The following is a 27355-nucleotide window of genomic DNA, read 5'->3' as shown; positions in this document are numbered from 1 at the left end:
CCCTAGTGCCTAATGCGCACGCTCACAGCAAACCACTGTAATGCAGTTTTGAGGATATCCAGGACACACACACACACACACACACACACACACACACACACACACACACACACACACACACACACACACACACACACACACACACACACACACACACACACATTCCCACTGTATTGTGCACTTCTTAAAAGCATCCACCCACTTCTGTATGTCATATATAGCATTGGATGTGCAATTGTTATACTATCATAATTCAGACAAGTTGCTTTATTTGGTGCAGGTTTGGTACAGCTACGTAAACTTAAACCGTATTGCCCCGCCTACTTTCACCCAAAGCAACGACAGGCGCCAGTCAAGCTGAGACGACCCCAGGACAGTCCGCTAGTCCGTCCCACCCCTGTGACCTCATCACCCACGCCCCTGCCACCGCCAAGCCGGAAGCGAACCACCAAGCGATCACCTGACTCCCCCCGCCCCCCGGACACGCCCCCTCTGGCTTCTGAGCGGCGCCAAGCCACGCCCCTTCGTGCCACATCCAGGAAGTCCGGGAGAATCTCCTCAGGGAGATTGCTCTCTCGCGGAGACTCCACACAGTCTGCTACGAGCTGTGTCAGCGATGCGAGGAGTCAGGTACAAAGTCATGCTCACTCCGACTAATAGAGGGGAATGCATGGGAATGCATTAGCTCAGGAGGTAGAGCGGGTTTGCTGGTAACCGCAAGGTTTCTAGTTTGATCCCCAGGCTCCTCCTAGCTGATTAAGGCACCTCACCCAACTGCTCCCGACGAGCTGGCTGTCTCGAATGGCTGACTCCGCTGCCGATGTGTGAATGTGTGCATAGATGGGTGAATGTCTGGCAATATTTTAAAGCACTGTATAAATGCAGTCCATTCACCATTTTGCATACCAGAGTGTTGCGGTGATAGATGACATTGCGTGCTTCTCTCTCATCAGGACATCAGCCTCTTGGAGCCGGGGTCCATGGAGCAGGAGGAGAACGAAGGGGAGGAACGGGGTAATGACTGACAGTAGACACAGCAGGCTCATCCACACATTCTACACATAAATACACAATACATTCTAGCACTTAGACTTAGACTTAGACTTGACTTATGTTAAGAAGTGGCATCATTATCTTTGTTATTAAGCCTGTTGGTCAAACTAACTAAGGGGGAGATGTGTTGTGAGTTGATATGGCTATTTCTATGTTAGCCACTAGAGTGCGCTACAGCCTCGTGGATGGGAGTTCAAAGGTTGGTGACCGCTTGTGTCACTTTGAACTAGTGATGGGAATTTCGATTCACTTAGAAGATTCATAGTCCTTTGAGTGAATCACTAAAAAGATCCGAATCTTTTGAGTCCTTTGAATCTGAATCAGTTGGAATTTTGTCGCTGAATGAGCCCAGCAGCCCACTCCCTAGTGCCTAATGCGCACGCTCACAGCAAACCACTGTAATGCAGTTTTGAGGATATCCAGGGGACACACACACACACACACACACACACACACACACACACACACACACACACACACACACACACACACACACACACACACACACACACACACACACACACACACACAGTAAGCCTAGATACATTGAACAAATTGTAACATGATAGGCTTGGCTGGTTAGGCAGCTTATCAGAATTAAATATGTGATTTCGGAAATTGTGAATAGATACTTATTTTTTATTCTTACTTAATTTAATTAATTGTCATGTTTACAATAAACAAATTTCAAGAGGCTATCCAAAATAACGTCAATGGTTTTGGTTTAACTCAGCTGTCAACGAGCTGATAAGGAACTTATTTGATATTGGAAAGGAATATTATAAGGAAATTCACTTTGCAAATAACTAAGTGGACAGTCCGTAAAATAATGCCTTTGTAACAAAAGAGTTTAACGATTTACATTCAGTACGAGCCCGACCCATTTAGTATGAGTCCGTTGAGTTGGTCTTTCACTCAACAGGATATGAGTCCGACCCATTCAATATGAGTAATTTGAGTTAGTCTTTCACTCAACCAGATACGAGTCCGACCCATTTCAACTGAGTCCTTTGAGTTAGTCTTTCACCCAGCGGGATACGAGTCAGACCCATTTCATCTGAATCCTTTGAGTTAGTCTTTCACTCAACCGGATACGAATCCGACCCATGAATTCGCTCAGTCTATGGATCTGGATCTGTGTACAGCTCTGTCTACAGGAAGTTCTTATTCAACCACGCAGCTGGCAGCTCCGGGTCCGTATGCTTAATCTAAGTTACTATGCAGATGAAAAACGGATGTGTTAATGTTGTTATAGACCTACAGTTTGATGACATTCGTGCATTGTTTTAATAATGTCGTCTGTAGCAGCCAGAACCGAAAGATTCGGGTTAATTTAGACCACGGACTCGTGACTCATGGGTGAATGTAAGGATTCGGTTCTTTGAAGCCGATTGACTCAGATTCAACCACCACTACTTTGAACCGAAATATTAAACAGTTAACTCTTCAGCATGAGTTCCTGAGTTAATCATAACCACGGAGTTAGGACTCATGACACAACGCATCGCAAGCACATTTCCAACGGACATATAACGGTAAATACGTATTGCATTGTGACATCCTCTTCATCTTTAGGCCTACGTGTGTGCCCGGTGTGTCCGTCCGGCGTGTTATATAGGCTATTGTATCGATACAATAGCCTATATAACTATTATCAATAACTTAATCTGTTGTGAAATGAAGTCACCTGTGAATCAACGATTTGGTATCTAGTAGGCCTATTCTCAATTTGAAAATAGGCTACTTGAGATACCAGAGCGTTGATTCAAATGTAACTTAATTTCACACATTTAGGCCTACAGCTGAATGTGTTTCACTTTTAAAGTTGAATCTGTTCGTTCGGACGCACTTCCCTGTCCCTCTTCGGTCTTAACAACTCGGCTAATACAGTTTTAACACCGTAAAAGCTGCCATGACCGCGACATATAACACAGCACAGTTAAAAACAGAAGAAATGAAGGTCTAAATGTACACGTAGGCCTACATTTCAAGAGATGGCTGAAGATAACCCTTTATTGTCTTGAGGGATCATCCGTTCACTTTCAGACTTCAGGACACAGGGAACACGTTAAGCTCCTTGATATGGCTTGTGCAATATAGATATATTTTACACACACGAATCCAACGCTGCATTATCAAACTATCCAAATGTGTCGCACGCAGGTACTTGTGTCGTTGTGTAACTGCTACGACCGTTATAATGTATTGTATATGAAATGCGCCTGCGCCTGTGGCAACAGTGGGTGTGGTCGCCGTGTTCCATTTGTGGGGGGGGGGGGGGGGGGGACCTTTTGGCGGGCGCCCTCCTAGGTCCTTTGCGGACATTGGAGTTAATCAATAGCATTTGCATTGATGTAGATTCGATTTTAGTAGATTTTATTAATATCAATAAGAAGGGAACCGTGCAATTTTGTTATTCAGTAAGTTTGTATCAAACAAATAGCCTTTCGTATTACTCAGTACCCTTGAAGTAGCTGTCAGGTTCATAAAGGTTGGTGACCCCTGTGCGCATAAGATCGGGCCCAGAAAATCAAGCCCGACCCGGCCCGAGCCCTTGCACGTTCTGTCCGAGCCCGGCCCGACCCGAAACCTTAAATGTAATTATGAGCCCGAGCCCGATTTCAACCCGGACATTTTTTTTAATGCATATGTGACTTTGTACACATTTGTTACTTGGCCTATTCTGCTAAATATATATGTAAGGGATAATGTATAGAACGCCGGTCATTATCAGGAAAATAAGCCCCGACAGGGCGAACAGTACACCGACGCGCAGCGAAGTTGTCTTGCTTCGCCCTGAAGGGACTTATTTTCGATAATGACCGGCAACGTTCTATACATTATCCCGCTTATTACCCGGCTTCTTGCCAAAACGAAAAAATAACTTCACATGGTGTCTTTTTACAATTTATTCGTTACCAGCATTCGTAGTGTTGATCAGCAGAGAAATAATTTGTCCGCAAAGACGGAGACGTCGCTTAGCAAAGGAAGACGCTGGGGTTGACAAGTCACCGGACCACTACCCATGCAAGTCAACGGAGCGTTCCACGGCATTGAGAAGACCCGTGTAATAAAGGCCTATAATATTTCTGTTTATGGTATAGAATTCTCCTCAGATTAGGCCAATAAAGCAAGGATAAAAATAAGAATAAAAACGCTCGATCAAAGGCCTGGCCCGACCCGGCCCGAGGATAGTGGTGGGAAATATCGGCCCGCGGGTCAGAGTCGGGCTCGGGCAGAGAATCTAAACACTGGCGCATATATAGGGGACGCATTGTCCATTTACCCTTATCAAGTGGGCCTTTATGACAATAGAAAATGGGTGGAAATCTATTCAACACTAATAGTGAATCAAGTTTGTGTGTGTTAATAGACATCCATAACACTGGAATACATCAGGATCAGACCAATAGCCATCTAGGTCTACCATCCAGCATAGATAAGATGTTATTTGACTTAATTGATAATCCCAGACAAGAAACTGAATTTTGTATACATACTTAAAATATGTCCATTTAGTTTTTTGTCTCAATATCATGTATAATTGTAATGTCAGGTAAGGATGTGCATGTTTTAATAACAATTATTTTTCTATTTCAGGCAAAGGCAGATGCTCATGTTCCCCTAATTAAGTCAGATGAACCTCTTCAGGCCTCTCATGGAAGTCCTCTTTCTGCTGTTGATCAGCTTTTCTGCAGGTTAAACATCCCATAATTACCAACACTCTTTTTGGTTGTCATACTGTTGCCATAATGTTACTACTAGAGTCAGAGGAGAGTGTCCAGTAGCAGATCCTCTCCTGGTTCCGCATGTAGCTAGGTGGATGTTAGAGACTTGGGCTGTGTTCCCCAACCTCACAACCTCTCCTCTTCCTCTTCATCGGGTCATCTCTCTGTCTAGGTGAAGCTCACAGGGCACTGGTCGGTGACGACGTCACTCTGTCGGTCGATACAAAGACGTCGTCAGACATCAGCAAGGCTGTAATGGAGTGGTCCAGGTCAGACCTGACTCCTGATATTGTCCATCGGGGTGAAAACGGTCTGACCATTTATGAAGACCAGAATCCGGCATACAGAGGCAGGACGATGCTGTCAGCAGAAGATCTGGATAGAGGAATCATCTCCCTCAAACTGTTCCACGTCCGACTGGCCGATGAGGGGAGCTACACCTGCCTGTTCGAGTCCAAAGACAACAAGTACTCCGTCCATCTCCTTGTAGGTAAGACTTCTACCGGTAGGTTGGAACATGACCCGGACCTTTTTATAGTGGGTGAGAGAGATTCTAATACAAATATAGAGTAGAACTACCCCCTAATCCCACCAGAAGTGCGACCTCCTCCTCCCTGTCATAACCCTAACCTCACCCCCAGGTGCAGCCTCCTCCCCAGTCATAACCCTGGAGGATTACAGCAGCAGCGGCCTGGTTCTGGGCTGCCGGGCTAAAGGCTGGTACCCACAACCAAAGCTCTCCTGGTGGAACGCTGATGGACACCTCTTGCCCGCCGTAACCATGACTACCACCCAGGACCCCGACCGACTCTACAACATTTCCAGCACCCTGGTGGTGGAGAGGAAGAGTCCAAACAGACCCCTCACCTGTAGAGTTCACCAGGAGCTCTTCAACCAGACCAGGGAGACGGAGTGGCACCTTCCTGGTAGGTCCTGGTATGTCAGGTGATGAGGTCACTGGATGTAGCGTCTGTGACGTCACCCATTGGTTAATGTAAGAGTTCTATAACGGTGAAGAATTTGTGTATATGGAGCGTCAGCACTTAGCTAAGATGTTAGCAGTCAACAACAGACACCATCTATATCTGGCAGCACAGTTTATAACATTGAGGGTAGTTGTATGAATGCCTCGTACTAGCCTATGGCCAAAACGTATTCGTATTAACGTAAACGTATTATTCAAAAACATAATAACAATTTGAATACGTTTTGAATAATAATTGAATAAAGATATTTGTCAACTAGGACCTCAGAAAAACAGATCCTAACATATGAGGAAGACATTCTTAGGCTTTGTATTACAAAGCCTTCTTTCCTCCCTGTCAAATTAAAATGATGGCGGGTCTTTCTGCGTCCTGATCAATATTGCAAACCACCTACAGGCCGTAAGAGGAACTTTAGCCTAGGCTCCACTGTGGACATCTACAGGCCGTAAGAGGAACCTCATGCTGGTCTGGTCTCTACCCTGAACAACATAAAAGATATTTAGAGTAACTACGTTCTTTTCTCTTCCACTCGAGACGTCATGGATGCCTCTAGATTTACACATCGGCCTGCTGCGGGATGTTATTGGCAGATGCAATGTTATAGACAGATCCTGTATTCATGTAATGTGCTTTCTCTGCAGAAAACCTCTTTGAAAATGTGGACATGACCTATCGAATTGCTTATGCATTGATGACTGCTGCGGGGGTGCTTCTTGTGGTGGCTTTGGTGATTTTGGCGATTGGTGAGTACATAGTATTTGTAAGATAATGAGATGCTTTCATTAATTTAATGAATTCCAGCTAGGTGCCCACTCTGATACTGTTATGTCCAGCCTGCAGAATCGTTCGTGGAAACTCCCAGAAACAGAAGGACATCATGGTTATGTCGTGCCAAAATGAAGATTTGAGATCCTAAGACACACCCACACAAGCAACCACTGTCTGCCCACAATGTGCCTCTAGCTAGCTGCTACTGCTCGCTATGTGTGTCTTGCCAGCTGCCACTGCCCATTTTGTGCCTCTAACTAGCTGCTACTGCCATCTATGTGTCTCTAACTAGCTGCTACTTCCAGTTATGTGCCTCTAATTAGCTGTCACTGCAACAGATTGTCATCAGGGTGGAAAATAACATTCGGAGGGACTATAAGTTCACTTGAGATGCATATTATATTATAAATGAATGGGAATCTAGTTATACATCAGGTATCTAATATGAATTACAAAACAGGTCGATCCAACTGCGCATTGCTATTGGTTGAGCACCTTACTAGCCACGCTAGTATAATTTTACAGGTCTGTGGAAGTCTTCAGGACACTACCATTATGGCCTTCTCTTAAGATAACGTTGAAGCAAAGAATTACAAGACTCTTCGATGAGCCTGTGTGTTCGTCATCCAATATGTTTGAGCTATTTATTGATGCATGGCTTTATTAGATGTGATTGTTCTCACGCATATTGGGGTTTTAGTTACATTTTTGCTAGATGTGTATTTTTGTATTTGTAATTGAGTATGACACCAGGCTGCTTGAGTGTTATCTCCCTTTTGGGGATGAGGTTGCTTGTATCAGGTTAGTGATGTGATGTTCTGTGCTTTACTATTTTTTTTACACAATACTATGTATATACATCAACTGTTATTCTGCATGCTAGATGCCCGTCACCCTGGAGATTCGTTTTCATTACCGGTACTTAAATCACAAGAATAGCGTTTCCATTTTGATTCTATTACACCAGGGGTCGTCTACCCTAGGCACGTGTGCCACCACTGGCACGTGGCAGCATAATCATTGGCACACTTCAGAGAAAAAAAACCGTACAATGCGGCAGCATATCATTGCTACCGATTTTTTTGCACTTTATTCTGTTTTGGGCATTTCCGCCCTTGCAGCGCACATGTTTAAATGAGTTACTGAAAGCAGTGTTCTGAAATCGGATAAATTGATAGTTTTTAAACCTATGTTGTGTGTAATAGAGAAGAAAATATTTAAAATACTGTTGCAAGTGGCCTGTATGCATCGCCTTCACATGGTTTTGCAAAGCTGTACATGTCTTGAAGATATTGATGTGGATGGTTCCAACATTCTCATATATTCTCGTTTTTTACATTTCTCACAGTGCAAATATGTTTTTGAATGAGTTTCTGAAAGTGGTGTTTAAAGATGGGACATATGTAATTATAATTTGTAAGCCCATGTTGCAAATATAACAAAAAAAAAACATTTAAAATGTTGACGCATGATTGTGGACTATATGGAATTAATACAATTCAAGGTCTTCTGGAAATGTTTTTGGTCGCTGCGTCATAATTCAGCTTAATATTTTTATATATTGTTGCTCATTAACGAGAAAATGTCAAACTGGCACTGCATGTTGAAAAGGTTGCTGACCCCTGTATTACACAAAAAGGAGCAGTAGGCAAGATTAAGAGGAGATTCCCCCTGCCCTGAACCCCTCCCAAACAAGGGCAAATATTGGGATATTCCTGGTTGGTAGCTACAAAATCCAGTATTGGTGTTTTTTTATGATTTTCAAGCCTGATGTAAGTCACTTCGGGTTAATGTTCATCTTTGCATGGCCCCGCAGTGTGTTCGGTAGAAGGTTTCCTTGGTGGCGGTGGCATATTCCTTAGCAGCTATAAATTGCTAGTTTCACCCCATTTACCTTTACTCTCACCATGGTTAGTCTGACCTGAATAATGTACTCAACCATTAATAGTACGTACGACATGTGGGCCCTTAGCGACAGCAACTCCTGCTTGTGCAACCTTCATACCATTGGACACCAAGTGCCCTCCTCTCAGGATATCGTCCTTAAAGCAGGTCGGACTTTTATCGTGTGCCAATGTCTCGCAGTGTGCTACATAGTCCACCAGTGTACTTTCACACTTGCATGTCCTTACATTAATGGTCCCGAGACGTATGACTCTGATTTTGCTCCATTGGTATTATATTGGAATAAATCACTATATCCTACTTGACTATGAACCCTATAGTAAACGTGAATTATCCTACAATATATATTTGTATTATACTTTTCTTAATGTTAAATTAATAACAAAAGCCTTTCTGTCGCAAAAAGTGGATAGTTTTAAGAAGCAGTAATGAACCGGTAGATTGAAAATTGAAAATTTAAAAAATCAATGTAAACATATAGAGAAATGATTCTGTGTAATACAATCACTTTTTATGTGTCAAGGACCATGAGCATTCGCAGACATTCTGCTCCAAGAACTCAACATAACAGTTCGATATACGGATACTTACATAACAGTTTAACATAAAAGGTTATTTTAAACCGATATTAACACATGTTAACCATGCATGGTTATGTTTAACCGAAGAAATCTTTTGTTTTGTAAGCACGTGTGTGTGTGTGTGTGTGTGTGTGTGTGTGTGTGTGTGTGTGTGTGTGTGTGTGTGTGTGTGTGTGTGTGTGTGTGTGTGTGTGTGTGTGTGTGTGTGTGTGTGTGTGTGTGTGTGTGTGTACGTACTTCTATGCAGTTTTAATTTGCCGTCTTAAGCTTTCAATTTTTTGATTTAACAGCACCTTTCTTGCTTTGAAAAGCCCTATACACATTTCATCACATGTACTCACATGTGCTTAAATACAAAGCTGCATTTCATTCTAAAGCGAATAAAAAAATTATTGATTCTCGGCTGATTTTTTTATTATTATTAATTCATTATTTTTCTGAAACTTGGTTATGTCAATCTTTTCATGAGTCAAGCTGTACCAATTTACTCTGAAGACGCTTTTCTACAAAGCTAAATATAAATATATCCGCAAGTGGTGATTAACGGGGTCCGAGCAAAATTTAAAGTCAAGAACACTAATGTGAGATATATAAATATAACATATAATTGTCATATTTAAGGAAAGATGTTCCCCTTATAAACCTGAACTGCAGCCGCATTCACATGGTCAAAATGTCTATTGATAAGCAAACAACATCCAGACAACTCCAAGCACACATTTCTGAATTAAGGGCTTTCTTCAAAGCCTGAAAAATCTTTGAATTTCTTGGGAAATTAAACATTTGTAGTCAAGAACACTAACGGAGAAAATGTAAATATGAAAGTTAATTATGAAGGAAAAATGGTTAATGAAGAAGTTCCACTTAATGCCATACTGTGTCTTTGCAGTCTGATTCTTGGAAACTAATGAGCCGGAATGTCAGGTGCTGTTCAATGTTGTTTTTCTTAAATGAGCTGCAATGACCGAATGTCATGTTGAGCTTGTTCATAATGCTCTAATCAGGATTCGTACTCTCAACCTGTTAATGGTATCCGGCTAATAATAGCCGTAAGGTAGTTATACAATAACAAAACGGTCATATAGGAAAAATGGGCTGAGACTGTGGACGTTTGGCTTTTCTATGAAATTGTGGGAAAAATAAACATTTTTACAGATTTTGAAGAATAATATGATGAAAGAATTTTGAGTCCAGGGCAATCTTGTAAGGAGAAATAAGGTGTTTGTGTGTGTGTGTGTGTGTGTGTGTGCGTGCGTGTGTGGGAGTGGATCTAGTAGTAGATCAGGGACTGATCATCTCATGGAGTGACTGAATCTTGTTATGTTCATGTGAAGAGATGTTCTTGTGTATGAGTGAAGGTGACTGACCTCTGTCTGTCTGCCTGCCTGTCGGTCTGCCTGTCTGTCTGCTTGCCTGTATGAGCTGTTTAGTTGACTATTAACTTTGTGTTAAACATTGCTCCTAGCTCTGATTAGGACATTATTTATTCAGACAGTTTACTGGAACCTGGTGGCTCACCTTATTATCCAAATACATGGTCCAAATACATAGTCCAAATAAATGCAGGAAATAGATAATCTCAATACATATTCCATATACACACCAACAACATACTCCAAATACATCCTCCAAACATATACTCAAAATGCATACTCCTAATCCTCTCAAAAAATTATATATATTTTTCATTATTTGAGTGTGTGTGTGTTTTTGCGTGTGTGTGTTGTGTGCGTCTGTTTGGACACATCTGAGATGAAAGAGGAGATCAGAGTCCGGGACAGAGCCCTCTCCTGCACACCATTTAGCTGGCCCGTCAGTGGACTTCTCTGGTCCGTCTCTGGACACACTTTTAGACGTGAAGACCCAGAAACAGTCTGTTTTTCTGTCTGTGAAGATGAGGATTCATTTGACAGCGACCGTTTTCATCTTCTTGTCCATCGCTCTCTCTGCTGCAGTAAGTAATATTATAAATATATATATATCCTATATAATACTTATATTATATATATCAACTAGTTGAATATAATAATGCCTATTATATATTTATCATCCCTGACAAATGTACTTTGTGCTGTTAGTCGCTTTGGATAAAAGTGTCTGCTTAATGCCCTAAATGTAAATGTCATCTAGTACAATATAAGAATAACTATATATATATATATATATATATATATATATATAATATTTATACATATAATGGAGAGAGGTGATCGTATTCAATCATATTGTTCCAGGGCTGTTTCCTCTGGGCAATACTTGTTAAAGTCTTCTTCACGGTGTTAACACTAAATTCATGTTTCTCCACGAATATGTCCAGCATGGGAAGCCTATTAATCCTGCCCATTTCAAGTTTTGCTTATATTCCACTAATGGAAGATGGATCCATTACAGGGAAACACAGTCATTGTAGCATATGGTGTGTACTTAAAATGGGATGTACTATAATATAGTAAGTATAGAATGTGGTGTGTAATAAATATGGGATGTACTGTAATATAGTAAGTGTAGAATATAATATGGTGTGTAATAATTATGGGATGTGCCCTGTAATACAGCAAGTGTAGAATATGTCGGGTAGTGATTATGAAATGTATTCCGTCATATAGTAAATGTTTAAATTGTTGTGAAATCATTCATGGGACGTATTTTATTGCAGGAGATCCCAGAGGAAAATGCCCAGGCCTCCGCCAAGTACTCACCCAAAGTAAAGGGTCAAACCACTTTCTCCACCCCCACCACCATCGACCCCCCTCCCAACCCACAGCCCTACACAGATAACTTCCTTGGGCCAGAGCGGTGCCTGGAAAAAAAGTATGCCAGCAAATCTCTTTCTCTTTCTCTTAGTTCTTTCTTTCTTTCTTTCTTTCTTTCTTTCTTTCTTTCTTTCTTTCTTTCTTTCTTTCTTTCTTTCTTTCTTTCTTTCTTTCTTTCTTTCTTTCTTTCTTTCTTGTCTCCCCTCTGACTGTGTGTGTGTGTGTGTGTCTGTGTTTGTCTCTGTGTATGTGTCTGTGTTTGTCTCTGTGTATGTCTCTGTGTGTGTGTGTGTGTTTGTGTATTTGTGTGTGTGCAGTTACACCAGGAGTTCGTGCAACAGGGTCTTCTGCCCACCGTGGCAGCGCTGTGTGGAAGGAAAGTGTTCATGCAAGCTGCCGTACATGTGTCCTAAGAGGGGCAGGACGGGCGTCTGTGGGCTGGACGGCAGGAGGTACCTTTCCTACTGCCAAGTAAGAACTGAACAGTTTACTCCACTGTTTGCTATTCGAGAGTCGGGAATAGTCGTGTACATACATTTAGGGCATTTGGCAGACGCCTTGCTGAGTACAGTACAGCAGACCATAATCTCCTATAATCTAATATATGTTAGTCTACTATTTTCTATTCAGAGAGTAGTTTAGTAAAGTACAGTGTACTGCAATCGCCTATAATCAACTCTTCTCTTTATAGTAAAGTAGAGTATTCTAGTATCTACTGTAACCAACTTTACTCTACTATTCTCTTTTCAGACAGTAGAGTTTAGTGAATAACAGCATACTATTTACTTTACTCTGTTCTACTTTACTCTCTGGATAGAGAGTAGAAGGGAATGGTACAGTATAAGTAGTACAGTATACTATAATCAACTATACATCTACTATACTATACCTGTCTGTCTGTCTTACATTCATACCTGTCTGTCCTCCAGGTGATGTCCCTATCGTGTTTACAAAAAAGGGTCTTCATGTCTGCCTTTGGAGAAACCTGTTCACGTAAGAACTCACACCTGTGCTCCAACATGGGGACTTTTATTTCGAAGTGCATCCCTCTGAACACCAGCCGCGTTTCAAGCTGGAGTTCCTCTCTCTCTCTCTGTCTCTCTGTCTCTGTCTCTGTCTCTGTCTCTGTCTCTCTCTCCGTCTGTCTGTCTAGCTCTTGTTCCTAAGCTCTCTCTGCCCGTCTCTCTCTCAGTCTGTCTGTCTGGGTTCTAGCTCTTGTTCCTAGGCTCTCTCTGTCTCTGTCTCTGTCTCTGTCTCTCTCTCTCTCTCTCTCTCTCTCTCTGTCTCTGTCTCTGTCTCTCTCTGTCTCTCTGTCTCTGTCTCTGTCTCAGTCTGTCTGTCTGGGTTCTAACTCTGGTTCCTAGGCTCTCTCTCTCTGTCTCTGTCTCTGTCTCTGTCTCTGTCTCTGTCTCTGTCTCTGTCTCTGTCTCTCTGTCTCTGTCTCTGTCTCAGTCTGTCTGTCTGGGTTCTAGCTCTTGTTCCTAGGCTCTCTCTCTCTCTCTCTCTCTCTCTCTCTCTCTCTCTCTCTCTCTCTCTCTCTCTCTCTCTCTCTCTCTCTCTCTCTCTCTCTCTCTCTCTCTCTCTCTCTCTCTCTCTCTCTCTCTCTCTCTGTCCCTCTCTCAGTCTGTCTGTGTGGGTTCTAGCTCTTGTTCCTCATATGCTCTCTCTGTCTCAGTCTCTCTCTCAGTCTGTCTGTGTGGGTTCTAGCTGTTGTTCCTCACAGGCTCTCTCTGTCTGTTGTAGCCAGGGATATCAGGTTCAACAGTTCTCTGGTAGAGGACAGGGTCCAGGTGGTGCTTCCAGCCCAGGGGGGTAATCCGCTCTCTGTCTGCGCCAGGAGGTGGAACATGGCTGCTGCCAACGCCCTGTGCAGGGATCTCAAACACCCGCTGTAAGTATAGATATCACATCTCCAATATTTATGTATATTTATAGCGGAACGGTTGGTTCTGATCATGTCATTTGATTGGACCCGAGGCATCACTTTGCTTTACACAAGTTAGTGTGCAGGACAATGTTTCTGTTGCCTGGCAACAATCCATTCAGAGTCCAGTTGTGACATTGCTGGTGGAATATGGTACTGGTTAAATAAAATAGGAAATAGGGGTGGTAATCGCCACCTTCTGTCTATACATGTTGAGGGGTGTTACTGACCACCTGCTGTCTATACATGTTGAGGGGTGTTACTGACCACCTGCTGTCTATACATGTTGAGGGGTGTTACTGACCACCTGCTGTCTATACATGTTGAGGGGTGTTACTGACCACGTGCTGTCTATACATGTTGAGGGGTGTTACTGACCACGTGCTGTCTATACATGTTGAGGGGTGTTACTGACCACCTGCTGTCTATACATGTTGAGGGGTGTTACTGACCACGTGCTGTCTATACATGTTGAGGGGTGTTACTGACCACGTGCTGTCTATACATGTTGAGGGGTGTTACTGACCACCTGCTGTCTATACATGTTGAGGGGTGTTACTGACCACCTTCTATCTATACATGTTGAGGGGTGTTACTGACCCCCTGCTGTCTATACATGTTGAGGGGTGTTACTGACCACCTGCTGTCTATACATGTTGAGGGGTGTTACTGACCACCTGCTGTCTATACATGTTCAGGGGTGTTACTGACTACCTGCTGTCTATACATGTTCAGGGGTGTTACTGACCCCCTGCTGTCTATACATGTTCAGGGGAGCAGCCTCAGTAGGCGTGGCCGTCCCGTGGGAGAGCCAGGCCGTTGGGTCGAGGGAGTGCGTGGAGGTCCACTGTCAGGGCTACGAGAACTCCCTCGCTGAATGTCACCTCCGCCCCGGCCAGAACTACAGCCTGGTCGCCACGGCGACGTGCTACACCCACGTTAGAAGTAGGCTCCTCTATGAGATACATGCAGTATGTGTAAAGTATGACTCCACTACTACCAGTGTGACTATTTATTCCTACTTGTATAGCTACAGTACTGGTGTGTGTGTGTGTGTGTGTGTGTGTGTGTGTGTGTGTGTGTGTGTGTGTGTGTGTGTGTGTGTGTGTGTGTGTGTGTGTGTGTGTGTGTGTGTGTGTGTTACGCGTGGCAGGTTGTGCGTCCAGTGAGTTCCCTTGTGTCAACGGGAAGTGTGTTTCTCTGAACGCTACGTGTGACGGGGTGGACGACTGTGGAGACGGCAGCGACGAGATGTGCTGCAAGGGTACATACACACACAGACAGACAGACAGACAGACAGACAGACAGACAGACAGACAGATATCCCACACACAGGCATCACACACAGTCATCACAGACAGACATCACACACAGACATGACACACACACACACACACATATATACCTACATATATAAACACACATGCACACACACACACACACACACACATGGTACAGTGGAATATCATCTCTGACCATGTGACTTTGTGCAGACTGCAGGTCGGGGTTATTCTGTAGACCAGGTGTGTGTGTGTCTAATGACGCCGTGCACGACAATATCAGAGACTGTCTGGACGGAAAGGACGAAGCCCCACACACACCCAAAGGTACACGCACGCACACACACACTCGCAAACGCACACACACACACACACACACACACACACACTGCTTGTTAGCCAGCTGCCCGTGTGAAGGCTGTTCTGTTTCTCCACAGGGCGAGGTATTCTGAATACTGATGACGAAGATGACACGACAGTGCCTGCTCTCTCTGCAGGATCCTCCTCTCCTAAAGAAGGTCAGTAGTCTAGGTGTGTGTGTGTGTGTGTGTGTGTGTGTGTGTGTGTGTGTGTGTGTGTGTGTGTGTGTGTGTGTGTGTGTGTGTGTGTGTGTGTGTGTGTGTGTGGTGGTCCTCCAGTACAGGGTGTTTGTTGAGTCTAAGCAGTACTGTGTGTGTGTGTGTGTGTGTGTGTGTGTGTGTGTGTGTGTGTGTGTGTGTGTGTGTGTGTGTGTGTGTGTGTGTGTGTGTGTGTGTGTGTGTGTGTGTGTGTGTGTGTAGTGGTCCACATGGATAGGGTGTATCTAGAGTCTCAGCTGCATTGTGGGATCCCCAACACCACCGCTGTCAACGATGGGGTCAGACAGCGGATCAAGAGGGTCATCGGAGGAACCCCGGCCAAGCCCGTAACTCACTTCCTGCCTGATTTACATTTACTTCCTGTCTCTTAAACACACTTCTTGTCTTCTACACACACTTCCGGTCTGCTACACACCAACTTTCGGTTTGCTAAACTAACTTCCTTTTTCCTACAACTACTTCCTGTCCTTCCTTAAACACACAACCTAGTGTGTGTGTGTGTGTGTGTGTGTGTGTGTGTGTGTGTGCAGACTCAGATCCAGTGGCAGGTAGCTATTGAGGAGAGGTACAAGATCGACTGCGCTGGAGCCTTTATAGGAGGCTGCTGGGTGCTGACGGCCGCTCACTGTGTGGGGTAATACCAACCTATATTTAAGTAATTATGCAACATTTATCAGTTCAAATGTATCCGATGGTCTCTGCTTACAAGTTGCTTGCTCACAGATGACAGCAACGTTTGCTCAGAAACATCAGCTCAGTACTTAAGGTTATCTACCCCTGCATTAGACCTTAAGCCAGTACAAAAGGTTCTAGACACCTACCTTTGACCTAAAGCCAGTGCTAAAGCTTCAGTACCCATGCCTTAGACTTAAAGCCAGTTCTATAGGTTTCAGAATCCTACCTTAGACTCCTACCTTAGACCTAAAGAAAGTACTTCAGGTTCTAGTCCCCTACCATAGACCTAAAGCCAGTACTAAAAGTAGCCTAACCATGCCATACCTAAATCCAGTGATTTTCTTTCAGAATAAACCCCACCTATTTCCGGGTAAAGTTTTCTGTATGGACGAAGGTGAATCCCCAGGACACAACTGACATTGTTCCTGTTAAAAGGATCATAATACACCCCAGGTACCTGTCTGTCTGTCTGTCTGTCTGTCTGTCTGTCTGTCTGTCTGTTTTGGGCTGCCTGCCTGTCAATGTGTATGTGGGTGTGTCTGCAGGTACAACAACAATAGCTTTGATAATATCTGCCCGTCTGTCTGTCTGTCTGTCTGTCTGTCTGTCTGTCTGTCTGTCTGTCTGTCTTTCTGTCTGTCTGTCTGTCTGTCTGTCTGTCTGTCTGTCTGTCTGTCTGCTAGCTGTATGTGTGTGTGTGTGTGTGTGTGTGTGTGTGTGTGTGTGTGTGTGTGTGTGTGTGTGTGTGTGTGTGTGTGTGTGTGTCTGTGTCTGCAAGTATAACGCTACTAGTTATAACTATCTGTGTGTGTGTGTGTGTGTGTGTGTGTGTGTAGTTACAAAATCTCTACATATGAGAATGACATTGCGCTGATAGAGTTGGAGCTGCTGCCTCCTTACAAGGACATCTGTGTGGAGCAGAACTCGGCCATCAGCGCCGTGTGCGTCCCCTGGACCACCCAGCTCTTCTCCTCGCCGCACACCTGTAGCATCTCGGGCTGGGGCCGGACCGCCGGTAACACCCCCACACACTGCCCCTTTCTTCCTCTGCCTCCAACGAAGGCGGTCGCGTCTCTCTCTGCTCCCTCTGCTCCCTCCCGGCCCTTCTCTCTCCTGCCTCTGCTCCTTGTCTCTGTCTCTGTCCTGTGCTGTCTCTTCTAGATCTGTCAGAGCCTCCCTCTGCATTTCTATCTGAAACCTAAATTATGGATCTGATTGGCTGGTCTCTCAACGCTATTGATCAAATTTTCTCGACGAGAAAACAGGGCAAAGGAGAGCCCGCCTGCCCTGACGTAACGTTCTCAGCGGGATACATGTTGGACTCCTGGAAGGAGTGGAGGCCTTTGTGTCTCGCCATACATTCCGTCGAGGATGTGGAAGACGTCTACATAATTGGGATTATGATAACAGGATTCCTGCTGTTTGGAGGTTGCGGGCTCCTGTTCTATCGCAAAGCTAGTAAGGCGATGGCAGCATATTCGGCTATTGAGAAGCTGCCCGTCATTGTTGGATTGTGCCGGGCTGCCGACACACAGACTCATGCGATGTGCGAACAAAATCGCAAGTTGGATACCGTTCTGGTGAAGTTGGATCGGGCTTAAACGGGCCACCGAAATTCGGCTAATTCGGCTTTTTGGATTCTGGAGTTTGGAATACTGCAGAGAGTATCAGAGTGACTTAAGGTTGGCGAGAAATTGCAGAGTCGGCCTGACCCAAAGCAATCGTAATCGGTATCTTTATTCGGCTCCCCCACTTCGGCCTTGGAAGGCTGATATCTCTCCCCTCCCCTGGTTGTTATGCATACAGATGTCCTGCCACCCCTCGCCCTATCCTCCACCTCCCGTGAACTTTGTCCCTGGTTCAGAACTCTTCGTGGTCGTCTCCTCGGCGACGGTCGTGTCCTCGTCACCAGCATCAGACGGGAGAGACACTGTTGAGTCTGGGTGGAGATGGAGTCCTTGGGCTCACACACACACACACACACACACACACACACACACACACACACACACACACACACACACACACACACACACAAGACACATAACACACATAACACACACACCCCCTGGACTCACCGCCTACTGGACTCCCCCCCCCCCTCTCCGTCCCTCGATACAGTTCAGTATGCCATGAGTGATGCGATGCGCCCGTTGCCCGCGTCCTCCTCCCGGGGTCTGATCTGCGACACCTCCCCTCCCCGACACCCTTCCCCCCTCCCACATGTGTTTGTGATGTTTTTGATGTGTTGCTTATGTGCTGAGGTGCTTTTTGCTAATCCCTACACTGTGCCCAACTTAGAGGAGCATAGTTTGGGTATTGACTTTTTTTCCCCCTCGTTTACCCTCTTGTTTAGCTTTTCTTTCTTATCTAACGCGGGCCGCATGTTTCTTATCTAACGAGCGCCTGACAGTCTCCCCGTCCTGTCTCTCCACACCCCACACTTTGTTGCTCTGTAACATGTGCAATGAGAATAAAGATCTATCTATCTATACACACACGCAGACAGGGAAACAGACACACTGACACACACACAGAGACACAGACACAGACACACACCCACCTACACACACGCAGACAGGGAAACAGACACACTGACACACACAGAGACACAGACACAGACACACACCCACTTACACACACGCAGAGAGGGAAACAGACACACTGACACACACACACACAGACTCACACGGAGACACAGACACAGACACACAGCCACATATGCAGACAGGGAAACAGACACACAGACACACACACACGCGCACACACACGTCCTCTGCCTTGCTCAGGATCTCCCAAACAGACACACACACATATATACTAATGCACACACACCCCTCTACTGATGATGATATGGTTGCATGATGATGTAATGGTGATGAAGGGTTGATGATGTTAGGATTATGTAATGGTGATGTTGTGATGAAGGGATGATGATGTTATGGTTATGTTATGTGTTTCCAGCCAACAGAGGGTCTAACGTGTTGCTGTACGCCAACGTCACTCTGATCGACGACTGCGAGAAGTTCTACAAAGGCCGCTTCAAACCGGGCATGATGTGTGCTGGTAGGGCTCACTTCAACTCAAACTGATAAAGATGAACCCACCACTGGAACCACAGAGTTATGAACTAACCCCACTGTTTGGCGCATCATCAAAAATGAGGTTCTCTCAAAGCAAAAACTGTAATTTAATAATCACAAGAAATTGGAGACTAGAAAATGAATTCAGGAACATGAACTCCAGACGAGACATCCGGATGTGTCAGAGTTTTCAAGGTGTTCTTTAAAAACATTTACCCTAACTGGATGTGAACCCCAAACACATCCTCTAACGTAGAACTACTCACCGATAGTGTTGACCTAATTTTCACTTGTTTGGACGGTAAGAGCTTCTCAGACACACAACAACCTGTTTTCCCTTAAGGAAATAAAGCTTTAAGAAATAAAGCCCTCAGGGTGCTTCGAAGTTGCAAATACATTTTTATAAATTCTCCCCCCACGGCGACAGTAAACAAACATAGTGTTAGTGTACATTGTGTATTGTGTGTGACACGTGCACTGTTGTGTGTGTGCGTGTGTGTGTGTGATGGTGTGTGTGTGTGTGTGTGTGTGATGTTGTGTGTGTGTGTGTTTGTGTGCGTGTGTGCGTGCGCTGTTGTGTGTGTGCGTGCGTGTGCGTGCGTGTACGCGTGCGTGCGTGTGTGTGTGTGTGTGTGCGTGTGTGTGTGTGTGCGTGTGTGCAGGGGACCTGGAGGGCCGCGTGGACACGTGTCAGGGAGACAGCGGGGGGCCCCTGGTGTGTCAGGACGAGATGGGCGTGTCCTACCTGTGGGGCATCGTGAGCTGGGGGGCCAAGTGTGGGGAGCCAGGGTTCCCAGGGGTCTACACCCAGGTACACTCCCACTGACACTTCTAAGTGTGTGCGTGCGTGTGTGTCTGCCTGATGACGAGAGTTATGTAATCCATTTGAGAGAATGTTTAGGAAAACCTGTCTTAATACACCATCAACATGTTATTATATACAAACGTATATAATCACATGTTGAGGGTGTATTAGAACAGGTTTTCTGTCAACGTGTGTTGATCACATCCTGATCTCTAGTCTAGCAATTCCTTCTCTCAGGGAACCACCGCTTCAATCTCAGAGATGTTCCTTAAGTTATTATACTTCTTACCGGGAACCAAAGCTTCAGTCTCTAAGACGTTCCTCATGTTATTCTTCTTCTGCCAGGGAACCACAGCTTCAGTCTCTAAGATGCTCATGTAATTCTCTCCCTTCAGGTGGCACATTACTTCGAATGGATCCGGTACCACACAGGCTGGCCTGCAGTCAACATATACAACAGCTAACTCCTTCACTGGGACAGCTAAACGTTAAGGTCCTCGAGAGCAGGTCAAACTACATGTATAAACAGGACCTCCAGGTGATGCTTGATTACCTGTAGACTAATGTACAGACACCTTGACTATGTGATCAGATCCAACTGTTTTGAACAGGACCGGCAGATGATGGTTACTAGTGAAGCAGTCGACCAGAGAACATGCCATACCGCAGACAAACATGATCATTAACATGTCCACCTGGGAAGATGCATTTAATACAATTTGCAATTCACATTTTGTTTCCATCGTTCATTCTTTTGAGCCACACTGACCGTGATGCTGGAGTTACTCGGTTGGCTAAAGCCCGTCATAACTAGGGCCAGGTCCTATGTTGTCAGTGGATGTTGGTTTTGTGGAAACAATGCACTACACTACAACAATTCTCTCGTTTCTATAAAGTAGCACTTAAAAGCAGTTTGCTTATTTCACTTTATTTCTATGTGCTCAAATGATTCCTGCACTTTTAATAATGACAGAACAACAAAACAATCGTAGAGAAGAGATTTATTCAGACATGTAGCACACACACACACACACACACACACACACACACACACACACACACACACACACACACACACACACACACACACACACACACACACACACACACACACACACACACACACACACACACACTTCAACCGGTGTCTTCCGTGCTTGACGACCGGCGTGCCTCGTCACCGAGCGGCGTGGACACAGACGTGCTTCTTGGAGCGCCGCGACTCGGTGACGCTCTCCCCGCACTCCTGGCAGTGCCTCACCCGGACCTCCGAGTGCACGCGCTGGTGCGACTGCAGCTGGTACCGCCACGCGAAGCTCTTGCCGCACTGGTCGCACGCAAAGGGCCTGTCGATGGCGTGCGTGTGCTCGTGCGTCCTCAGCGCCCCCAGGTGGCCGAAGCTCTTGCCGCAGTGCGCGCATGGGTGCCGCGTCGCCGCCGGGTGCCGCAGCGTGTGCAGCCGCAGCTCCGAGGGCCGCGCGAAGGCCTCGTCGCAGTGGGGGCACCGGTGCGGCCGCTCGCCGGCGTGGAGCCTCTGGTGGCTCTGCAGCTGCGCCAGCCACATGAAGGTCTGGCCGCACGAGGCGCAGGCGTGGGGCCGCTCGCCCGTGTGGATGCGCTGGTGCGTGTGCAGCGTGACGAGCCGCGTGAAGGCCTTGTCGCACGCCGCGCAGCGGTACCGCTTGTCCCCCGAGTGCAGCAGCTGGTGCTGCCGCAGCGCCTTGGCCTGGCCGAAGGCCTTCTCGCAGTGCACGCACTGGTAGGGCTTCTCCTCGACGTGCAGCGCCTCGTGGCTCTGCAGCGCCAGCGCGTCGGCCAGCGCCAGGCCGCAGCGGCCGCAGCCGTACGGGCTGTCGGGCGGGTGGCCGCGCTCCTGGTGCGTCCGCAGCTGCCCCGCGCTGCGGAAGCGCCGCTCGCAGTACGGGCAGCGGTGGGGCTTGTCCCCCGTGTGGATGAGCGCGTGCTGCCGCAGCGTGGCCGCCAGCCGGAAGCGCTTGCCGCACTGCGGGCAGCCGTGCGGCCGCTCGTCCGTGTGCGAGCGCTGGTGCGAGCGCAGGTGGCTGTCCTGCTTGAAGCCCTTGCCGCACTGCGTGCACAGGAAGGCCCGCTCGCCCGTGTGCACCGCCCGGTGCCGCCGCAGGTTGGCGGGCCGCAGGAAGCTCTTGCCGCAGTCGGGGCACCGGTGGGGCTTCTTGCCCGAGTGGGTCTGCAGGTGGGCGTTGAAGACGTCGGCGCGGGCGAAGGTCTTGCCGCAGTGGGCGCACAGGTGGCGCCGGTCGCCGCTGTGGCCGCGCTGGTGGTGGCGGAGGGCGCCCGGCTGGTGGAACGACTTGCCGCACAGCGGGCACACGTGGGGCCGCTCCCCCGTGTGGACGCGCGCGTGGGCCTTGAGGCTCCGGGCCGTGGAGAGGGTCTTCCCGCACTGCTCGCAGCCGTAACCCCCGGTCGCCGCTCCGGGGCCCTCTGGCCCGGGGCGGCGACCGGGGTACTGCTCAGAGCTTTCCCACTCGAGAGGTGCTCCTATCAAAGCAACACCACGGAATTAGCATGAGCTCAAACATCACACACTGAATGTGCGGCCCTCTTCTGGAAGAGTGTGGTGGGTTTTAAGATAACCTGATGCAGGGGCCGCCTCCTGCTCCTGCTCCTCCTCCTCCTCCTCCTCCTCCTCCTCCTTCTTCTTCTGCTCCTCCTCCTCCTCCTCCTCCTCCTCCTCCATCTCTGGAGGAGCAGGACTGGTCTCTACAGAGACTGAAACCTCCTCACACTGGAGAGACGATGAGGAGCCCTGATAGAGGACGTGGGAGAGTTAGCCTCATGCAATACATGCCAGCCCTCGTCTTTATTATCCATACCGGCGTTCATCCTTTATATACATTTCAGTCGTCATCTTTACTATAAATACCAGTCAGTACTGAAGGAGAACTTCAGGATTTTTCAACCAGCAGTCTATTTTTCCGATTATTTTGGGTGCAAGAGTCTGATGCCGATTTCTGCATATAGCGCCACCTCAGTGAACGTCCTCTAACCGTTTTTTCTTTGCCACTTTTTTTTTTTGCTTCCTTCAGGGAAAGATCCCTACAGAGGAATACAACTTTATTCTTTACATTTCGCTTGATCTGGTCAACTTTTTTAAGGGTCCAACCAAGTCTTTAGAAAAAAATCGGCATTAGTCCTTTCATACAAGCAGAGCGTAAAATAGGTTCACGTTTTAAAAAACGCTTTAATACACATTCAAGTCAGTATTGGCGAACCAGGTACCGGTCACATTCATATACACACCTCTGGCTGTTCGTTGTCCACCTCTCTGGTTTTGAGGGCTGTGAAGAAGTGAAATGTCAGTGTTTTCAACAGCTTTCCTACAGGTGAACACGTCATATAGGTCATGTGATGTCAGGTCATATAGGGTCATATAGACCCTGACCTCTGACCTCACCTTTCCTTCTGCTCCGCGGTTGTCTTTTTTGGGTCACATGTCCGCTGGACCTGGTGCTGTAATCTGTGTTAAAATACACATGGGAAATTTTTCTGACAAAACGGTATATCATGGTGTTATAAAATGATGACTTGTCTATATCAGTACAATCTCACAATATGTCTCTCGTTACAAGCTTTTATTCAAATCGAATCTTCGAATCTTCGACATTTTCAGATACAAGTTAGCCCATCCAAGTTATATCATTTTGTTTTTGCTGCTTCTAACCTTCAATACGTTGGGATGCATCCTGCGCCGTGGGGACCTCCACAGCAGGCCTCTCCTCCTCCTCCAGTGCAGGGCCTTCCACCTCCTCCACAAGGCCTTCAACCTCTGGCATTGATGGGCCCTCTATCTCCTCCATTGTGCGGCCTTCCACCTCCTCCACCAGGCCCTCCACCACCTCCATCGTGGGGCCTTCCACCTCCTCCACCAGGCCCTCCACCACCTCCATCGTGGGGCCTTCCACCTCCTCCACTACGCCCTCCACCACCTCCATCGTGGGGCCTTCCACCTCCTCCACAAGGTCCTCCACAAGGCCCTCCACCACCTCCACCGTGGGCCCTTCTATTTCCTCTATCGGGAGGCCTTCCACCTCCTCCACAAGGCCCTCCACCACCATGGGGCCATCCACCTGGTCCATCGCAGGGCCTTCCACCTCCTCCATCGCGGGGCCCTGCTCCATCTTGGAGCCCTGCTCCATCGTGGGGCCCTCCTCCAACCCAGGTCCCTGCTCCATCGTGGGGCCCTGCTCCATCGTGGAGCACTGGTCGGCGGGGGGTTGGGTCATGGGTGTGGGGGAAGCAAGTGAGACGTGGGTCTCTGCCGCTGGAGCTCCAGCCTTCAGGGCCGTCTCACTCCAGCCTTCATAAGGGATACAACGTTATTCTAGGGGCCGGCTAGGAGCTCATGCTAGAGTTCCCGGCTAGGATGTCATGCTAGTGGCTAGGATGATATGAGGCTAGCTGCTAGGATATTATGCTAACGGTTAGGAAATAGCTAACCGCAATCATGCAATGGTATTTTGCTCTCTTTAGGTCATTTAGTTTACGCTCTTATCCAAAGGGGCTTTCATAGGATGTTATTTTATCAGATACATGTCATTAATGATCAGGTAGGGTTTAAGTCGTCTCGCTAAAGAGTATCCAACACCCTAAGCACCAGTCTCTCCTGCCCCTGCTCGAGTCAGGGCGTACCTGGGACGACGGTCTCGTACAGGGCCTGGATGCGTTTGAGCGCGGCGGCGGCCGCGTGGTTGAAGTGGCAGCGGGGGGCCAGCAGCTCCGACGCCCAGGAGCCTGGCCTCCTGCCTGGCCTCGCCAGACACAGCACCGCCCTCATGCCCAGCGCGTGGAGCTTCTCCAGCTGACACACACACACACACGCAGACGAGTAAGGAAACAACAAACACACACAGCAAGCATACAAAGCAACCAATTACAGGCAAGAATGAAGAGTACCAAATACACACACACAGAAAATAGTGAACAAAATTAGGTATTAGTAAAAGAGGTATAAGTAAACGGGGTAATGAGGTCGTAGTTAATGAGGTTGTGAGTTTGTATTCAATTGGGTAAATATATGTTGATAGATGAGGTATTAGTAGTAGTAGGAGCAGTAGTAGTAGTAGATGAGGTAGTAGTAGTAATAGTAAATGAGGTGGTAGGGGTAGTAGTAGTAGTAGTACGCACCAGCAGCACGGCCTCTCCTCTGACGTGGGAGGACATGTGGTACCTCTTCTGGGCTTTGATCCAGCTCTCTCGGTTGGAGTCAAACTTCTCCATCTTTTTCTTGAGCCACAGTTTGTAGGGCTGCTCCGACCGGCAGCTGGGGCAGGAGCGGCTGGCGATGCCCAGCGGGGCGCTACAGCCCACACACCTCTTCCTGGCCACGCCCTGGCCTGGCATGGCTGGCAGAGACACAGAGAGATAAGAGATAGAGTAAAGCCCCCCTTTCACACATGCATTATTTCCCTGCAAAGTTCCAGATCATTGGCTGCATGGGAACATGAGTGAATGGGAACCTGGATCGATATTCTGGGGAAATCCGCACAGGTATTTTTTTTTTATTGTGACCTAGTAACATTTCCGGAGGCGATGCGTTGTCTATGAAACAGTATCAATGCTGGGAGAGGCACATAAGGGGTAAAGGGAGGGATACGTCAAGATGCTTCCACGTGGAGGAGTGAATGAACCAATCACAGGTCCCTGCTGATGATGACGTGTTCTAATCCATATTGTTTACCTCAAGGTTCCAATGCTTTTCAAGTGATTCGAAAACAATTTCAATGCAGCTTCTTCTTTACAAACCAGCTCATGTTTTCAAGAATGGCTGTTAATGTTAACTGATCAATGGGGTGAATCAAGACATTAGTTGTTGATCGAGAGACCATCCATAGTAGTGATAGTAGCAAGCAACTACTGGGTGTGACGGACCGTGCAGGTAGTAGTACTGGAGGTTATTTACGTGCACTTTGACTTTGGTATAAAACGTAGTGGGTCTTAAGGGCAAGTTTGTAGCAGTGGAGGTTATTTACCTGCACTAAAGTTATCTTCTGGGTCTAAAGGACCATGCACCAAGCCTTGGGTAGTGGTCCGACCGCACAACAATACAATAAACTTAAAATACCTCTTATGCTGTAACTACTGAGAACAAAGGTCTCAGTTGTGTTACTGTTTTGTGTTAGACGTTTAAACGACAGTACAATCACATGGTTCATAACAAGGAAGTGGAGGTCTTCTTCGCTTGAGGTTACTATATGACGCGACGATCATGACTGCCCCCTGCAGGCAGAGCCATGGTAGCTCACAGTTTACCAGTTACGCTCTTGTAACAGGTACCTTCGTATTAATCCTTGATTTGATTAGAACCAGATTAACACAACACAGATATAAAATGAAACCAGCAAAACAGAAAGCAAATCAGATGCGTGTTATTTATATTTATCACCTTTTAGCCGCTCTCGTCTCTCCTGTTATATATATTCATATATCTATTCACATTTTAATGTATGAGAATATCGGAATATCAGTATATATGTATATATCAGAATTTATCCACTTGCAGTCTCTGACCAAGGCTCTATGCTGCCCCCCCTTAGAAATTAATATAAAAAAAAATAATTAGAAATACATATTAGGACTGCAGATTACTCCTCACATATCCCTCCTTTATTTCTCCACCACACACACACACACACACACACACACACACACACACACACACACACACACACACACACACACACACACAAGCTTTATGCACAAAGATTTAATTTCTAACATCGAGATCTGGCCGCTTTGTTCTGTCTGACAACTACGACAACAACAACAAGAAGAGAATGAGACAACGAGAACTGACAGAAATACACCAGTCAGTAGACAGTGTTGCTGACACGAAAAATGCTTGCTATTAGCTGACTTGTGCTAATGAGATTAGCACAGAGATGGAATTAGCCGTGTGGCAGATGGGCTAGTGGGAATGCAGGGCCCAGGGATTGGGAGAAAGCCACACACACACACACACACACACACACACACACACACACACACACACACACACACACACACACACACACACACACAAGCTTTATGCACAAAGATTTCATAGTTTGATCTTCTTTTGACGATCAAACTGTGATTATGGTAACACTTTATTGCAATTGGACTCACTTAGTCTAGATTATTTCCCCTTTAAATGTAAACCTACATCAGAGGTGTCACTGAGAGTAAACCCCCCACACTCTAGAAGGAATAGAGAGA

At 46.5% G+C, this 27355-nt stretch overlaps 4 protein-coding genes across 6 annotated transcripts in view; 3 read left to right on the top strand and 1 right to left on the bottom strand.

The window, feature by feature from the left end:
• Nucleotides 1-501: 501 nt before the first annotated feature.
• On the top strand, nt 502-9222 carry LOC130370157 (butyrophilin-like protein 2). Of its 3 annotated transcripts, XM_056575860.1 has the most exons (7): nt 502-630; nt 954-1014; nt 4654-4751; nt 4954-5271; nt 5423-5707; nt 6409-6510; nt 6601-9222. In XM_056575860.1, the coding sequence occupies exons 3-7, from the start codon at nt 4691-4693 to the stop codon at nt 6681-6683; spliced, it is 849 nt and encodes a 282-aa protein (XP_056431835.1). In that variant the 5' UTR covers nt 502-630; nt 954-1014; nt 4654-4690; the 3' UTR covers nt 6684-9222. The 3 variants fall into 3 exon arrangements, with proteins under 3 accessions (XP_056431835.1, XP_056431834.1, XP_056431833.1); XM_056575859.1 differs by lacking the exons at nt 502-630; nt 954-1014 and adding an exon at nt 1719-2246; XM_056575858.1 differs by lacking the exons at nt 502-630; nt 954-1014 and adding an exon at nt 1719-2588.
• Nucleotides 9223-10770: 1548 nt separating this feature from the next.
• On the top strand, nt 10771-21050 carry cfi (complement factor I). The gene is made up of 16 exons (XM_056575760.1): nt 10771-10975; nt 11678-11832; nt 12092-12245; nt 12704-12767; nt 13518-13665; nt 14471-14643; nt 14852-14962; nt 15192-15305; nt 15416-15496; nt 15758-15882; nt 16087-16190; nt 16580-16684; nt 17068-17246; nt 19196-19297; nt 19977-20125; nt 20515-21050. Exons 1-16 carry the CDS (start codon nt 10916-10918, stop codon nt 20581-20583), a joined length of 1893 nt encoding a protein of 630 aa, XP_056431735.1. The 5' UTR covers nt 10771-10915; the 3' UTR covers nt 20584-21050.
• A 62-nt stretch (nt 21051-21112) lies between these two features.
• LOC130370430 (zinc finger protein 345-like) lies at nt 21113-25501 on the bottom strand. The gene is made up of 6 exons (XM_056576185.1): nt 25286-25501; nt 24791-24959; nt 24102-24458; nt 23402-23478; nt 22856-22907; nt 21113-22639 (listed from the first exon to the last, which is right to left on the bottom strand). Exons 1-6 carry the CDS (start codon nt 25499-25501, stop codon nt 21297-21299), a joined length of 2214 nt encoding a protein of 737 aa, XP_056432160.1. The 3' UTR covers nt 21113-21296.
• A 1718-nt stretch (nt 25502-27219) lies between these two features.
• rpgrip1 (RPGR interacting protein 1) overlaps nt 27220-27355 on the top strand; it is a 16419-nt gene continuing 16283 nt past the window's right edge. The window contains exon 1 of the mRNA XM_056575934.1: nt 27220-27355. This exon is cut by the window's right edge and continues 811 nt beyond it. The gene's annotated coding sequence lies outside the window, so the exon portion shown is untranslated.

This window comes from Gadus chalcogrammus, chromosome 17 (genome assembly GCF_026213295.1).
Source record: "Gadus chalcogrammus isolate NIFS_2021 chromosome 17, NIFS_Gcha_1.0, whole genome shotgun sequence".
NCBI lineage: Eukaryota > Metazoa > Chordata > Actinopteri > Gadiformes > Gadidae > Gadus > Gadus chalcogrammus.
Note: the sequence above shows the minus strand (reverse complement) of the source record. Positions and strands in the feature narration are given on the sequence as shown.